The 18838-nt window shown below is 38.4% G+C and overlaps 1 protein-coding gene across 1 annotated transcript in view; it reads right to left on the reverse strand.

Moving 5' to 3' along the window:
- Positions 1-1277: 1277 nt before the first annotated feature.
- Positions 1278-18838, reverse strand: part of vegfc (vascular endothelial growth factor c) — a 73953-nt gene continuing 56392 nt past the window's right edge. The window contains exons 6-7 of the mRNA XM_053337287.1: positions 8748-9072; positions 1278-1899 (exon numbers count right to left, since the gene is read on the reverse strand). Of these exons, the coding sequence (XP_053193262.1) occupies positions 1791-1899; positions 8748-9072 (434 nt within the window). The 3' untranslated portion in view covers positions 1278-1790. The remainder of the gene's footprint in view (positions 1900-8747; positions 9073-18838) is intronic.

Here is an 18838-nt window from a genome sequence, read left to right on the forward strand (position 1 = left end):
TTAGTTTAGAATTTGTTCTTTGGATTTGTTCTGTGGGTTGTATAACTTACGAGAAAAACCTCCTACATTTACTCAAAGAGCAGCTGGTGTTGTGTGTAACAGCTAGAAATAGCAATTTCATGGGCATAATTCTAGATGACAAACTGTTACACAGATCTTATAAATTTAGTATACAGAATCAATACTAATCAATTGTAATTAATATCTGATTTCCAGAAAGAGAAATATAAGAGAGAAATAGCTGATGAAAGAATGTCAGCACAAGGTCCAATAGGTAGCTGTTCTGGAGCTCTCTATCATATTATATGGTCTTCAACAGAATTTCGAGTTTGCCAAGTCACCATGGAATTGTAGACGTGATCACTGATTGTTTACACGACTTCTCATTCAATGTTGGCTCAAAAGCTGAGGACCAAAGTTCACTTTTGGCCTTGGAAACAGCTTTTGAGAGAACAATCTCACTGCAAGGTCCATTTAGTAGCTATTAAGGGGCTTTGAAGTCTAATGGCATTACATGTAGGTGTATAAGCATGTGTTCGCTGTAGGCCTGTAATATTCTGAAAATGTTCTCATGGTGATTTCAAAAGATGGACTCTTGGGAGATCAGCTTTGAGCTAAAAGAAATCCAAACAAACCCAAATTTCACTTATTTTTTGCCTGGTTAATAATGAATCTGGAAGGTTCATATGTGAGTCATTAAAATGTAATGTAAAAAACAAAAATCAGTATGAATGAAAAGTTGTTTCTAGATGGTCAACCCTTTGATGTATGTTTAAACAGTAGCATGCACAGCAGTGATTGATGATGACTGTTGCCACTTATGATGATCAAATCTACCTCAGCCTTTGGGCATTGTGCAGATTACTGTTAGATTAAATGATTTATTGCACAAACTCTGGTGAGATGAAGAATTTAATGAAACCTCACATATCAAACACAAACACAGCTCTTGTTAGGTCGTATAAGCCAAAATTCCTCATCCTAAATCTGCTTCTTAATATTTTCCTTCTAAACCTTTCAGGTATGAAAGTTTTTTTGTGTGGGTTTGACTGTCAGTTTCACAAAATAAAAGTGGAAATTAATAAAAAGGTGATTTCAGTGTTTTTAAAAGTTCAAAGTCTTGTCTTTACACTACACGCAACACAGGTTTTACCAACACTTTAAGACCCTTTAGCTTTTGAAACCACTGAATGCTCAGTACTGGTGCTGAAAGAACAGACCAGAACAGACTGGATAAAGAGTAAGTTAACAATATACAACATCCAGTATACTTTATTTTACAACATATACTTTACATGATATAAAAATATTGATCACAGTGTATTTTCATGGAAAAAGGTCGAAATTGCATAAACAGAGGTTGAAAAATAACATTTAATAAATTATATAATCAATATCTGACATACGAATACTAAGACATAATTAATACAAAACCCCCCAAATATTTTAAAACAAATTATTTAGACAATATTTTAAAACAAGTGTCGAGTGTTGACTCTTTCTTTCAGTCCTTCTCTCCATCCTCGGGCTCCGATCAGTGGCTCTCATATTAAAACGTCCTCATAGCCGGGTCAGTGCATTTCCCACCTTCAAATCACCAGAGTTTCCCATATCTGCACTCCAATCACTAAGGTTTTCCCACATTCATCAGGGTCCGCACAGTTAGCTGCCATCACAGCTGATGGGGATACTCATGACCAACAGGTCTACAGGGGATGGCTGATGAATTCTATGTGTTAAGTTTGTTATTTGCTCATTAGCATCTTGTTAGCTCCTTATTTAGCTGGTGGTTAGTCCAGCCGTCTCCAATGGGACGGTACACAGCGGCACACTTCCTCGCTGAAGGAGAAACCCGGTTCACACCTTCGCCTCCTGACCTCGCAGGGAGGCCTGAGACAACTGCAATGAAGGAAAAAAAATGGGATAAGTAGATAAATATATTTAGAATGTATTGGTTTGGCAGGATTGAGTCCCTGCAAGTGAATACATTAACCATTTTCATTCTTGTGGCCAGTTCATTTGATGGTAATGTACCTGTTAAGAGATTTCTAGATCGCAATGCAAAGTTGATTTAGAAAGATCATTGGATGTCCAAAATGGATAACTGATATTTCTTCTGTATTTGTTAACAATTTGGTTTGATGAGGGAAAGTAGGCAGGATTTCAACTTCTGACTCAAGGCCTTTATTGTTCTTCACACAACTATTTTTGACACCTTCCATATAGCCATGTTTTACCAAAATTCTCAAAAACTAAACCTTTACAACTTTAAGGCCATTATCTATTGATTTAAATCCATCATATGACCTATCTATCACATCATGCAATGTGTTTTATTTTATCTTTATTGTAGAGACATGAATCAAAAAGGTTTGTTTATGGAAAGCACCCAACCTGAAACCTCAGATTCCACACTGGTGTGGCTCACATATTATCTTGGATTTGAATCATTTTGGTCACTATGATTGTCTGATATGGAATACTGTTTCCTAGGAGCCTGGAGGTTTTCAGTACAACCAAACTGCTGCAAATGATTGAGGACTGCTGCTGCCTCGCAAAGACAAACACTAACTACTTTCTTGTGTGTTCTTAAGGTCAAAGGTTACAAACTAAGGTTTAGATTTCAAAGCAGTAAAAGCTATACAGCCTTCAAAACTACTATGTGATTAACAACCCAAGCCTGAGCCACCAGAGCTTTCTCCAGAACAGGATGTCAACATTGAGAAAAAGGTTTTCCATTTTAACTTCTGATGCAGGTATTGGTCTTTGGCATTACTGGAAAATTTGATGTCTCCAACCCCAAAAACAATCGGAACAGCTCCTAAAAACTCAGCCCAGGTTATACTCTCAAACTTCAAATGACTAATGAGCAATGAAGTGATTGGCAGGATGGAGTCAGTGTTTTACGTAGCAGTTACTATACATAAAGAATCTGGGACTAGTGTGTAATTGCCAATGCTTCTCTGGCTGCACGGGGTGTCACATGGTGGATGACAGAATATTTAGTCATGGTTACTTAAAGAGACACACACACACACACACACACACACACGCACACACTAGCAGATTCACATAGACACAAAGTAGTAAATCCCAGACACTAGATTCCTACCACTACTCATAAATCACTCTCAAACGGGGTCACAAAGGGTCAAGAATGGACGGGATGGATGAATGTGTGTGTATGCATGTGTGTTTCCTCCTGTGTGAGGAGAGGAAATGGTTAAGTGACAGCTAGGAGAAGTCATTAGCACACTGCAGTCTTGTATTACAGACCAGGTTCACAGCAATAACCATCTACCACTGCTGGACAAACAGACACTAACATCACCAGTGTGTGTGTGTGTGTGTGTGTGTGTGTGTGTGTGTGTGTGCATGTGTGTATTGGAGCAGAGGTTGATGACCCTAGGATGTTGCAACCACTGAACCGCTGAAATACAAAAACAAGTTTGGCTTCCAAATGTCTCCCTGTAATCACAGTGGTAAAGAAATTAGTGAGCTAATAATTTTATTCCAACAAACTAGACGACAAGAACAAGAACACTTCATCATGTTGGAAAACTGATTTTGTGTAGATGTAGAAATCCTCTGAATGGCCATGAAACACATCTTGTAGTGAAAAGCTGCTGTAATGTTCCTATAGAGGCAGCCTACTCAACTGGCGGCTGAATGGCTGACATGATGTGTTGAGTAATACATTTGTTTCAAATATGTGATTACCTTTGGGGCACAGCTTGTATTGCCAAGAAAATGTAATTAAGCACTTTAATTTATGACTAGGCTACTTATATAGCCAGATGAATCCAACCAGTTAACTAAACTACAAACATGCCTTAAGGACATAAAGGCCTGGATGACATGCAACTTACTGCTATTAAACTCTGAAAAAACTGAAGTTATTGTGCTTGGCCCCAAACACCTTATAAAATACATTTTCTAATGATAGAACTACTCTGGGTGGCATTACTTTGGCCTCCAGCACCACTATAAAGAACCTAGGCTCTGTTTTAGGACTAGGTTGTACAATCCCTTATTGATTTGCACTCCTGATGTGTGGAATGGGTTGATGCAGACATTTAAGAGGTTCCAGGTAGGAGCCATGGTGCTGTCTATGGGACAGAAGGGCTAAAAGCCTCATTGGGGTCGTCAGGTGGGCACCCTCCTTCTCTGGTGTTTCAATGATAGGCCCACGACACCTCCAGAGGGCCCATCGTCCCAGGTGTGTCCCCCTCTGCTTAACCCTTCTGTGTCACAGATACTATTTTGGGGCCCAGGTGGCGTCTCTCCTCTTCACCCAGAGCCACCGGCTTGCCAGTTCAGCTGTGCATGAGAGGGCTTTGATGGCTTGGCGTTGAGCTTGGCCTAGAATTCCTGTCCTGGACCTGTATTTTCAACATTGATATTCAATGTGCTTTTGTTCCTTTCTCTTTCTCTCTCTGTCTCTCTGTCTGTCTGTCTCTCTCTCTCTCTCTCTCTCTCTCTCTCTCTCTCTCTCTCTCTCTCTCTCTCTCTCACACTCACTCTCTTTGATGATCGCCCGGTTCTGCCTGAGGTTTCTTCCTGTTAAAAGGGAGTTTTTTTCTTGCCATTGCTCATGTGGGAATGTTGGGTCTCTTTAAATTAAATTAAAGAGTACGGTTTAGACCTGCTCTATGTGTAAAGGGCCTTTTCGAGCCTTCCGACCACTCAAAGTGCTTTTACACTACATGTCACATTCACCCTTTCCCAGACACATTCATACACGTGATGGCAGGGGTTACCATACAGCAGGGGTCGGCAATTAAGTTTGGCCACAGGCCAGATATTTTCCAAGCCATTACATGTCGGGCCACAACCAAAACAATGGCTAATTTAATGAATTAATAGGGGAGGACGGGTGATAATGAAAATGATAGGCACTCTTGAAATGACAGAGCAGACGCACTGGGCTAACTTTGTGGACTGACCACTGGGGGCGCTATTAATTATATGCCATTTAAAAAAAAAAAATCACTTTCACTAGTTGCGGTTAGCTGTCAAAAATGTCACTATCAAAATATCTCAAGAGAAAGGTTGACAACGAAAACAGGATCTTTAATCATGAATGGACAGAGAACTATACCTTCATCCTACCCAGTTTCATTATTGCAAAGCCCACATGCCTGATCTGTAACGAGGGTGTCTCCGTATGCAAAGACTACAATATTAAACGACACCACGAAACAAAGCATGCTAACTTCAAGGTTGCATTCCCTCAGAAGACAGAGGCACAAAAGCGAAAAATCGAAGCCCTGAAAGGTGGATTTGCACACAGCAACAGGATCCTGCTGCGAGGCCTCACATCCCAAAAGAAGGTAACTAGTACATCTCTAAAAGCGTCCTGGTTGCTCGCAAAGCACAACAAGCCATTCACTGATGCAGAGGTCTTCAAGGAGATGATGGTGGTAGTTTTGGAGGAGTTTGCTACCGACCAGTCGATGGATAGTGTGATCGGGTCAGTGAAACAGATGTCCCTCTCTGCGAGGTCTGCTGCCTGCCGCGTAGAAGCGCTGTCCGACGCGGTGCAGGGTGAAATCATCACCGGTGTCAGTCACGCAAACTACTTTTCCTTAGCCATTGACGAGAGCACTGACAACACAGATGTAGCCCAGTTGTGCGTTTATGTGAGATATTTTAATGGGAAAGATTTCAAGGAAGAGCTGCTGTCTCTAATTCCACTAGAAGGGCACACCACTGGAGATGCTATATTTGCGAAACTGGAAGAGTTGTTTCAGTTGCATTCATTAACATTTCAGAGGGTTAACCTAATCGTAACAGACGGGGCTCCTGCTATGATGGGAAAACACAGAGGTCTGGTAAGCAGGCTGAAAGAACTCACCCCCCAAATTCACAGTTGTAAAGGCCTATGTTTGATGTCTGGCCTGTTTAAAAGAAGTTGTGTTTTAATTTTCACAAGGCTAATGTGAAGCCTATGTCCTTTGTTTGAATGACTAATAACTGTTTTAGGGACTAATTCGGAATTTCAGCACCAGGCGCTGTCCACTGACTTACTGTTTTTTCATGTTGAGTGTTCACGCTGCACCTCGCTGACGTGCTTATTCACTCTGGTATTATTTGTCGATTGAGGAGGTTTATCTGTTTTGGAAAATGAAGTTTCTAAATAAAGAGCATTTTTGAGACTGGCAGTCCGATTTTTAAAAAGTATATTTTATATATTTTTTTCATTCTCTAGTCTAGTCTAAACAATCTCGCGGGCCAGATGTTTTTGCTTGCGGGCCACATCTGGCCCGCGGGCCACCTATTGCCGACCTATGCCATACAGGCTGCCAACCCACTAATCGAGGGGTCTAATATTCACACTTGGGGATGGGTATCAGTACTCGAAATAAATAAATAAATAAATAAATCGATAACAAGTAGTATGGAAATGTCTCCTGTCAAAGCAAAACTGCAATCCATCCTTTTTGCACCCAGAGCTAGAAAATATGACTACTCGTATGGACTTGCTCACAGCCAATCAAGCAAGCGTTCTTCAATTTAATGTGTCATGTGATTGACCCACTGCCAAAGCAGCTACAACCCATCTGTGGTGGTGAAGTCACAATTTAATGCTCCTTTTCACATGATTGGTTTTGAATGAAGTACTCAGTTGATATCAGTATCACTTTAAGGGTTCTTGGGTTGATACTGGTATCGTCATTTTCTAAATGACACTTAGCCCTAATTCACACACCATTGGCACAGCTATCAAGGTCCAGTATCTACATGCATACTGGAGGAGCCGGGAATCAACCTGCCAATCTTTAAATTAGTGGAAAAATTAACTCTACCTGAACCGTGTGGTGTACATACATAATGAGAATAATAGTTCAGGGAAATGTCCGGCTGCCAAGCCCTTAGCTTTCTGACAATGTGGCCCTCTGAACAATATAGTTGAAAAGCACTGCTGTAGTGGCTAATATTTGTATTTGATAATTGTATTTTTCTCACAGTCTCAGGGTTAAACAGTATGTACTGTACTGCTGTTACCAGGAGCGATTGCTCAGAGACAACAAGCTCGCCTTCCCCTAAAATTTCATCAAATAAATTGTCACAACTGTCATATTAAATTCACACTAAAATTATAATTTACATCAGATCAAATCTGCACTTGAATGCGTTTGATTTTACAACTATGACATCCTGTAACCAGCTGTTTATTGCCGTTATTTTCCAACGTGATTTCCCTATTAAACACTGGCAGTCCGCCTCAGACTCAGAGCGTAGGTCAATGGAGCAGTGGGCGGGTTGGACGCTCTGCTGCTGTATGATGATTGGAGGAAATGTTTCATAGGGCTCAAAGCCCTTGATAGACAGCTTTGGATAGGCTGACTCTTCTGAGTGTAGTTTTGCCAGTGTAGCTTGACTTTCTCGCTAAATCTGGCGACTTTCCAACTCTTCTTGGCAACTTTTTTTCTCAAAGGTGACTATCGACAAATCTAGCGAGTTTTTCTGGTGTTATTAGAGAGTTTTCTGATGTTTTGGAGACTGACATGAAAGCACGTATCACTCTGTCCTCAACGAGCAGCAGGTGCTGCTGCGAGCCCTGCCCCTGTCCCAAAGCACTCATAGACGGTCAGGTTCACAAAAAAAAAAAAAAACAACAACCTAGAAATCAATCTTGTTACTCATCAATGACATATCCAAGACTGTTATAATCCCCCCAAAGCAAATTCAATTTGCATTCAGTATATTGGAAATAATCACCTTTTCATAGGGTGATAATTTCACCTTTTACTATAGGGCTCTGTTACCTGGGTGGGTGAGGTGTTAAGTGTGTTTTTTTGGCTGTCCTGTGCAGGCCTACCTGGGCAGGCTAGTGGCTAGTTTTGAAAATCTTTTTTTGTGTGTGTGTTGATGTGGTTCTATGGCATAGATTAAGCATACAACAGCCTCAATTAAACACTCCTTTTTTTTGCAACTGCCTCGCTTCAATATGACAAGTTTTATGATGAAGACGTAAAGTGAGCTTCCCCTGTTTAAAACACCAGCAGCCGTCACTGGCTGTTACCAACAAGATTAGGAATGGTTTTGTTTGTCAGGGCAGATGTAGTAATATGATGGTGTTATTATCAATAACAATGTAAGTCTCATAACAGAGATGATATACTTAACCTCCTGCCCATTATGGATGGATTGATGGATATACAATGAATGGATGTACAAATTGATGAAAGGATATACGGGGGGATGAATGTGGATTGATAGATTAGATGACAAACGGTTGGACAAACTGCTCAAGGGGTTTAACGAATAGATGGAGAAATTGGAGCTTAATGGGTTGATGGATGGATGGTAAATGAATTGAATGGGTATGTGGATGGACAGAAAGACAAATGGATGGACAATTTGATGGGTGGCTGGATAAATGAATGGATGAACAAAGTGATGGATGGATTGCAAAAGTAAAATGGATTGATGGATCAATAATAGATGACTGATTGAAATGAAGGAGGGTTGGATCCATGGGTGGATGGATGGATGTGATATAAGATTACCGAAATTCAAAGCTTTCAACCACAGACCATTAAGTTTTATTTTGGTTGCTGATATGTAGGTGGATACACTATTGACTCACATTGTGCATAACCAATAAGAGAGCACTAGATGTATGGACCCAACCATGCTTCCTAAAAATGTGTAGGAAATAAGCTTCCTCCATACAGGCTTTGGTGGAAATGTAAAGCAAACCACAAACAGCACTAAATGTATGCATCCCTACTCCATACCTGCATGTAGCTTGGTGGAACCTCCGTCCTTTTAGGAAACACTTGTTGGGCGACTCGTTACATTCACAGGAACACTTTGTTTTATTGAGGGGCTGGTGCCGTGGACAGGTCTTGCTACATGTGCACTGACAGGTCTCCTTGTTGAAGACATGGGTCTGTGGACAGGAGGGAGTCGGCAGGGCATTGCACACACACTGGCAGGTGTTGCGGTCCAGGTGTCGATTGGGGCCACAGTCGTGAGTTTGATCCCCACGCTTACATACGCACTGACAGGTTTCCATGTCCAGTTCCTTATCTGGGCCACAAACGTCTGCTGAGAATATGTCTGCAGAGATGTAAAGAGATGGAGACAGGTGGATTATTATAACATATAATGATAAATGGTAAATGGACTGTACTTATATAGCACTTTTCTAGTGTTTTTGACTGCTCAAAGCCCTTTTACGCTACATGTCACATTCACCCATTCAAAACCTGATGACAGGAACTACCACACAGTGTGCTAACCTGGTCATCAGGAGGAAACTAACATTCACACACCATTGGTGCAGCCATCGGGAGTAATTTGGGGTTAAGTATCTTGCCCAAGGACACATTGACATGTGGACTGTAGGAGCCAGGAATTGAACTGCCAATCTTACAATTAGTGGACGACCGTTCTACCTCCTGAGCCACAACACTATGTAATGATATTCAGTGTTGCCTTTTTTACATTTTCCTATGCTTATGGTCTCCGGAAGTAGCGAAAACCCAAGGACTGCCGCACAGGTGGTCGAGTGGTTAAGAGAGCATGCCACATACGCAGTGGACTCCGGTTCGAGTCCCGGTTGGCGGACCTTGGTGCATGTCACACCCCCTTCTCTCTCCCGTGATTTCCTGTTTCTCTACTGTCAAATAAAGGCATCTATGCTGGAAAAAATATTTTTTTTAAAAAGAAGACCCAAGGACTACATCTGACCAGTTAAACGTTTGTGGCATGTATTAGAAATCAAAAATAGAACAAAATATCCCTTCAAACACAGTCTGTGGGACAATCACTTGTACCTCCATACAATTAAATACTGCATTAATTGTATGTGTTTAGATGCTTGACCAATAAAGTTGCCATGAAAGAAGCTACAGATTTGAGAACACATATGTTTCACACACGTCTTCAGCCTAGCAGCAGAGAAGATCTAAACAATCACCACAGTTTCAAGGTGGACACCAAGATTAATGTCACCAATTCAGTATCCGTCCATATGTGAAATATGGTTACAATCCCCCCTTGTGTTCCTGAGTTGGTGTTGAATAATAGCCAGAAAAGTGTTTTTGCATAACATTATGATATCACAGTTGACCTTTTGGATAAAAAACGGCATCACTTCATCAACAAAACTTGTGTTTTGTATTTGTTATAATTAGCCTATTCATTTTTGAATTATGGGCAAAATGTGTTTTGTGAGGTCGCAGTGATCTTAACTTTTGACCAACAAACTCCAATCAGTTCATCCTTGATTCCAAGTGGACGTTTGTGCCAGATGTAGTGAAATTTAGTTTGAAGAAATTCCCTCAAGCCGTTCCTGAGATACCATGTTCATGAGAATGGGATGGACAACACAAAAACATAATGCCTCTGGCTATGGCTGTCACTGACATAGGCATAAAAATAATGGATGAATGGATAGTGACCTAGGCTGACCCACTGAAGCAAGTGAATGACACCTCCTATGAAACAAAGGTGTGTGCCACTTACATGCACATGCATAACTTTACTGTATACTGTAGATAAACATATACAGTGCCAAATACAAATATATTGATCAGACTGGTGTCAGTGTTTGAATTTGCAGTATATGCAGTATATGTGTAGTGAGTACTATGGCACTGGTGTGATACAGTTGTTAAGTGGCATGCAAAGGTTAAAGATGTGGTCATTTGCTGCTGTAAGAAAAAATACTGCTGCAAAACAGTGTTGTAAATGTTGGTTGTTAAGGAAACATGTTACACAACTACATATAAAAAATGTGCATGATAGTTGTTTAATGACGCTGATTAAGTATGAAACTGAGACATTCCGGAGAAGCAATGATCTCTCCTCAGGGATTACACAGATTCTCTTTCAATACTGGTAAACTGTCTTTTAGCTTAAAAACACAGAGAGAGGAAGAGAGAGATGGAGAGAAAGCAACAAAAGGTTTGGTGAATTGATGTTTAGATGTTTGTATGTGTTTGTGTGTGTGTGTGTTTGCGTGTCTATAGACGAACAAACACGGATGACAACTCTTACAAAGAAGCGGTTTACTGCTGACAAAATGCAAGCTGTGTCTACTCCAGCAGAGTGTGTATGCCTAAACACAGTAAACAGCCGAAATCAATGTAATGAACTTCAGTGGAACTTTAAATTCCCCAAAGGACAACTGTTGTCATGGAACTGTTTTCATGCTTGGAACAAAACAACAACAATAAAAAAAAGAGACCTTTGATAAATTCTGTCAAATTAATCATTTGTGCCGTTGAATTACTGATGAGTAACTCATACATTCAAATATCTTGATTGTTATAATAATTTCTGACATGAATGACATCTGCAATAAAAACAGTTTCCTGATGATGTAATCGGTCATCCCTTAAAAATGTTGTTGTTTAGATGATGTCAGAGATTACATCACACTATGTACAACAGTCAAACCAGAAGTGTAGCCACGTCTCAGTCCAAAAAAACAAAGTGTAATGAATCAGAACGTGTGTTGAGGCGACAAGCACACATGAAATAAATAATGACGCTATTATAGCATAAGAAGTTCAGGCTCACTCTGAATAACACACTGCTCACTGCATTACAGTTATTATATTACACATGCAAAGATATTAAATACCTCCACTTGCTTGTCCTATACTGGCCCAATTATGCACAATTGGCTATAATAATTAAAGTTTTAATTTAAGGGAATGCAGTTACATAATTTGAGGGCACCAATCATTACTTTTAGGGAACCATGTAATTTGAACAAATTACATAATTTATTCATTTTTGGAAATAAATTACATCATTTGGGAAAACGTTTGAGGGAAAGTTACATAATTCAAGAGTAAGAATTATTTATGTTAAAAAAGTTACACAATTCAACACCACAAGATTTTATATTGGATAACAACTAAGTAATTAAAGCCCACATTCTTAATATGAAGGAACATAATGCACAAATGATTCATTTCAGGGAACACATTCAGACAAATTGTGTGATTTGACAGCATCAATTCTTAATTCATGAGTGCAGAAGTCACAGTCATTTATGTGAGGACAGAAATTAGACAATTGAGAGCTTCATTTATTCATTTAATGCAAAAAAATATGGAATTTCAGGGCACAATTTATTAAACTTATGGAACAAATAATTTCAAAGTTTGGTACAAAGTTTGGAATTAATAGGCAAACGATACAATTGAGGGAACATATTCCATAATTAAAGGACACATTATTAATGTCAGAGATCAAATTAGAAAAATCAGTGACACAAATCATTTTTGGAGGGAAAAAAAGGATAAACCCTGAGAGTATAAATGATTATATGTTTATTTAGTGTATGTTGAGGATGCAAATGATTCATTTGAGGGACTAAATTGAAATTTGTAGCAGCCTTAAATGTTCATTACAGCCCAAAATATCACATGGTTTGATGTGTAATGCACAGAGCCTCTGAGAAGTATTTGGTTCAGTATTTCATGAGAAGTTAAACCATTATAATTATAACCAAATTTAAAACTCACACATGTGATCATTCTACGAAAAGTGGGTGTAATGTGGTTTGTGTGTTATGATACAATCAGATGATGATGATGATGATGCGATTGAATGGAACTGGACATACCATGGTTTGTAGAATAATGTTCCAAAGAGAGATTTTTTTTTAAAAAGGAAAAAAAAAGGTTTTTAGTTATGCAGGATCACACAATGCTGATCCATTGTGGGTTAGCTGGCGAACCTGTTTTTGATTGGATGTGACAGTCACTGGCAAGGGTTAATTCTCTGTGAACACACGCACACATAAATACACATAGAAACGGGAGCTGGCCATGTTGTTTCTGTGGAAAGTGAGTGGTGGTTACAACAGCTCAAATTAGGATTTCACATGAAAGCCACGTTGTGTAAAGTTTTCATTATTATTATAAGCTCCCTTGCTTTGTTTATGGTGGGAGACAATTTTATGTTGCTATTTTATGTCCTTGCTTAAAATGCTTCTACCAAAGTTGTTTTTTGAAGGGAAAGAAAAAAAATGATGAAATGTACATGTATTTTTTACATGACAGGTTTTCACATTTAAAAGATAGTGAAAAGATACACTAAAACTTACACTAAAAATACAGCTGTTAGTTCTGTAAGATTATCCCAATTTTTTTTTAAACCACAATATATGAAAAAAACAAAGGAAAATGAGCATGTGATACTTTGTCTGAATTGCTGCTCTTTATGGTTTCCATATTTTTAATGATGCCAAATTCTCTTGTGATTTATCATTGCTTTTTCTGTTTTTGCTTTTCACCAGATGTTTGCCCCGTTTGCAAAACAAACTTTCACAATACGAGAACAAAAGAAATGGAAATAGAATGACATAGAAACTGTCTACAGTGAGGTCTGTGGATTGTGCTGAGTGACTAAGACATTGTTTTTGGAAAGACAGTTGATTTTCACAGTCACTTTTCTTGACTGTGCCTTGATTACATAAGACATGTATTGTTGATTCTCACTATAACACTATTTCATTACTGAGAGTATCAAAAGTATAGACACAGTTTTTCTTCAAGTGAAAGGGAAGTGTGTCCAAACATTTGACTGGTAATGTATAAGTATCTTAACTCTTACATACTGTTTGGGGTCAAATTTGACCAATTTTTACATTTGAAAGCTGCAAAATACTCTTCCTAATGTGACGGTGCACTTTTTTTTTACATTTTTGTGCACATTCTTATTTATGCAAATGTACAAATTTGACCTGCATTTATTAAAATTAAAAAATCAGCATTCTTCATATTCTACTAAATGTTCTTCTGGACCATATATAGGGTATAGGGATTGTGAATGTGTTTTTTCCCCTCATTGATAAATACAATACACTCTGTTTGATCTCTGATAGCTTCATTAAAGGCCGTGTAAAGTGAATTCAGATATTTTCTTCTAAACACATTAAATAGGTCATAAATGTATTTCTAAAAAAGGTGTAAAAAGCATTTCAACCATTTAGATTTGAATTGTGGAGCTAGGCTTCACAAACTGTGTTTCAACATTTCTGTGTTCAGGATTTAGTGGGCAGGTCTGAAAATCACCATAAGCCCGCCCCTGCTGCTCTAGAGGTAAGTAAGTAAGTAAGTAATAGTTTATTTTTGGATAGGGACAGTGCATATTGATGAACATCGATATTAGACATCTCTGTAAACATCTCTGTAAAGTTGCTAATTTGCATCCGTAGTCCCTAGTGATTAAAATAAATATAAAAACAGAATACAAGTCAGGTATAAATTCATTCAGCACACACTACTACTACTACAGTCTACAGTTAGCTGAGTTAGCCGCCGAGTTAGCCGAAGAGCTAGCCACCAAGTTAGCCGCTGAGTTAGCCACCGACCTAGCAGCTGAGCTAGCGGCAGAAAGCTCTCAGACGTAGCGCCCATGTTTCTGGTAAAGGTGGTGACTTTGATTGACAGGTGATACTTGATAGGGGGCGAGGTTTCAGCGAACTCGGCTGAGTTTTACACAACTTTGAAGCCTAATTTCATATATTTGGCGATTTTTTTAATCATTCAAATTTGGCAGGGTGGTTAACAACACACTTTTCTGTGGTATGTCAAACTCAGAAAACACATATATTTTACACAGACTTTAAGGATTAATCTAACGTTTATTAATGACTGATGGGGAATTTATGAATGTGAATAGGTGTAGAGACTAGTTATGTGAATATGAACAGTAAGGGTTAAGTTATATTTCATGTAGTTAAAGTATATATAAATTGCAGTGGGGTCTTCCACGCTGTCTTTTTCAATGTTGCAGGAAAGTTGAACATTTTGGCTTTAAATTATTCATTACCTGACTCACAGGGTATGTTTGGTTTACAGAAATATCATTTTCTTTTCATATGTCATTTCGTGGTTTGTGAACAAGCCATAAAATACCACATATTTTTGTAGCCTCTCTGCAGAGCAAGCTGCTAACCCCAACCCTAAATCTAACAGTGAGAATGCCTCCAGCAGTGGTAAGTATTTCCAGTTTAAATGTACAGTATAAACACAATAACACATTCATTTCAGCTGAATGCAATATAGTATTTCTGGTATAGCATACTTTTCTCCTCTCATATGTTTTTTCTCAACATTCCTCCTGTTGTGACCTCATGTTCATAGTGGCTGTCTGAACATTTCAACAAAACATACATCTCAATACAACATCCAGCCATGCATGTTGATGGGAATGTCAAAACAAAAGGGCTTCTCAATTGATTTTATATGTCAAAGCTGATTTACTAGTCATGGGGAATACTACTCAGGCTTGGAAACAGTTGTATAATGTCTTCTGTGACACTGGAGGGAATTTAGCAAAGTCTGAGAAAATAAGTCAAGTGACATTACATGTGTATATTTGCTTTGGCTTAAATACTACATTTTATTGTTATTCTTCTTATCATTTTTTTTAGAATTTCTTTTATTTTCTATTTTTTTTACTTTAAAGCCTGCATTACCAACTGGGGGTGTGAAGTTTGTAAGACATGATATTTACCCACCAAAAACAGCTACAGTGTTGCACTGTGGGAAATGTTGTGATTTGGTGTTTCCAGCCTCTGCTGCATGCAGAGCTTTCAACTTAGGAGGAAACTAACATATTCATACACACATTCATACACTGTTGGTGCAGCCATCGGGAGCAATCTAGGGTTAAGTATCTTGCCGAATCGAATCGCCACTCTATCTTCCCTTAGCAAAAAGTAGTTTATTCAAGTGTACAACGAGTATACTTATTTTATACTAAAACTGACAGTATACTTGAAGTTTACTTTTTATATACTATATTTTATATACTTAAGAATAGTATAGTGAAGTATACTTGGCTTATACTGAAAAGTATAAATAAAAGTCTAAGACTAAGTACATTAATACTAAGACTTACACTTATACTTTAATACTAAAGCTTATACTTGTACTTTAGTATACGTTTTACTTCTTTCTGCCACAAAGTACTAATACTTAGTATATCTTGATCCAAGTACAGAATAAGGTCAAGTCATTGACTCGTGCTTACATTTCATTTAGCAGAATAAAAATGTTTTTCACTCTACACATTAGCTTTGAGGTATTACCCCTGTTATAAACTTATATGTTCAACATCATATAGTATAGAACTAGTACAATGGCAGTATATAAAAGAGTGTACTTGTGGTATACTTTAAGTATACTTCAATAAACTAAAATGTGGACTAGAAGTATATACCTAGTACACTAGTAGTATATAGTATACTTGTTGTATACTTGAAAGTGTACTTTTGTAAACTTAAAATGATATCAGTATACTTTCTAGTACACTACACACTATACTTATATTTACACTCAAGCATACTTAATAAAATGAACTTCAAGTATACTACTTTTTGATAAGGGTCCTGAGCCACAGCCACCCAAGTGTAATCCTGAATTCTCAGAACCTTGGTCTGGTTGTTTTGGTCTGCACCCGAGTGTGATAGCTGCTTCCATTCCTGCCCAAATGAACCGTACCAAGGGGGAAAACTCACTAGACTTTGACTCAATCAAACTAAACAAGGCAGGTGTGAAACCGCCTTAACTTCTCCCCCAAGAAAGAGTCAGGGCCTACAGGTGGCTGCTTGGGTAGAGGTGGTATCAGGTGGTGCCTGAAGTAGTTTGCAGTAGCTTCACAAAAATGAATTGAACCTCTGGGTTAAAAACATTGAGCTCTTGTACATGATAAATTCAGTACAAGGTGCATTTCTACAGAACTAACAGAGTCATGTCATAGTATCCACTTTCAGTTTTCATGTAGTTGTCATTAACAATAAATTCTACTTTGTTGTTTTTTCATTCAGTGTTGATGTACTGTCAATGAAATTCAACACTTCTTTCAGGTGTTTCACACTAAAAGTCAACCAGGAAACAGAGAAGCTAAATGAAGATTAAGGTTAATGCTTTTAATGTGAAACACCCGTGCTAAAGAGTTGAGCTTCAGTGACAGCAGCTTGATCTTAATAAACTGGAAACCATCAGTGAATGAAAATGTGTTTCTGTTAGAAAGAGAAGCCCAGAGCAGATGAAGTGAACCTGTTATTGGTGGAAGCTGTGGAAATATACATTCTGCTGAATTTATCATGATAAACACGTTAACACAGAGGAAGTAATATATTGAAATTATATCGATATCGTGATATGAGACTAGATATCGTAATATCGTGATATGTCATCAGAGTTGTCTTTTCCTGGTTTTAAATGTTGCATTACAGTAAATATGTAATTTTTTGAACTTACCAAACTGTTCTAGCTGTTCTGTTATTTACTTTTTACCCACTTTTTCATTATATCCACATTACTGATGATTATCAAAGATAATAGTGTAAATATTTAGTGAAAGCATCGACAGTCATCTCTGCAATGTTGTTGTAATATCGATATCGAGGTATTTGGTCTAAAATATCGTGATATTTGATTTTGTCCATATCGCCCAGCCCTAGAGGTAGAAGTATTGAGCTAAAAAATTATATTATTTTTTCCTGTCTCAGAATAAATTGGTTCTGTGTTCCAGGACTCTTTGAGCAGCAGCACAGTCAACAGTGATTCCTATCCTGAAGAAGGGCACCACTAAGGTCCTGAATGACCTCCCACCTCTATGGTCATGAAGGCCATGAAGAGGATCATCAAGGATCATATCACCAAGGTAACTGACTCATGATGGACCCGTTGCAGTTTGCTTACCGGGCTGGCAGAGGTGTAGATGATGCTTAAATACCATCCATAAGCATCTGGAAATCCTCACCATAAACAAGACCAAGGAGATGATTGTGACAGATGGAGGAGCCAGTGGAGAAATATAAATATCTGGGAACATTCTTCGACAACTTGCTGAGGTTTTCCTCTAACACAGAGGAAATCCTAAAAAAGTGCCATCAGAGACAGTTCCTACTCAGGAAATCATTTGGGATCAACAAGGACATTCTCACATTCTACTATGCCTTCATTGAAAACCGTAATAACCTTTTCTTTCTTATTCCACTCTATCACCCTGCAAAACAGGAACCGCCTGCTGAATGTGGTTAAGGTCTGCTCAAAAATCATTGAACAACCTGTTCGAACTCTCACTGCCCTGAATGATCAGCAAATTTCTACAGGACCCCTCCCGTATTCTGTTTCCTGAGTTTGAGTGACTCCCCTCAGGACTTTGCTTGGATCACAAATCTAAAAGCACTTTATAAATTATTATTCATGTGTTGTATGTTGTCTGTTGAGGTGTGTCTGTGCTGCTTGGTTGTACAATGTGTGTTCTGCTTGTGTTTGTTGATTGTATTTCTTTTTTAGCTACTGTCATGCCCCTTGGGGACAAATAAAGTGAATTGAATTGAATTGAATTGAATTGAATTGAATTGAATAGTTGAGGCCAATATTTGAGAATTTACAGTAATCTACAGATTTTGTAATGATTGACAACCTTCAGATATTTAGTTTTATCATGATTTTTGACTATGGAGGTCTCACAACAGCTCATGCTATGTGTGCCTCACCATCTGCTTTTCTGAAGGCATTTCCCAACACTGTGAATGTAGCTTTATAACTTCTTGTCCCTACATGAACACATGACCCACTGCCTCAAGTTTTTAGTTTCTGACAATATTCCCGACTGTCTTCATTCGCTTTTTGGCTGAACTTGGCTTTTTCTGTAAAATGTCATGCGTGTGTAATCCATTACAAGACCTCACATATTGTTTTATAAGGACGAGATCATCCATCTTCATCTGTCCCTCCTTATTCAAACAACGTGCTGTCATGCCCACTTTTTCTCTCCAGATTATTTCTAGTATTTTCAGACATATGTGCACATATTTTGGAGAGCTCTGCCACGCATA

The sequence above is a fragment of the Scomber japonicus genome, chromosome 2, assembly GCF_027409825.1.
Source record: "Scomber japonicus isolate fScoJap1 chromosome 2, fScoJap1.pri, whole genome shotgun sequence".
Lineage (NCBI taxonomy): Eukaryota > Metazoa > Chordata > Actinopteri > Scombriformes > Scombridae > Scomber > Scomber japonicus.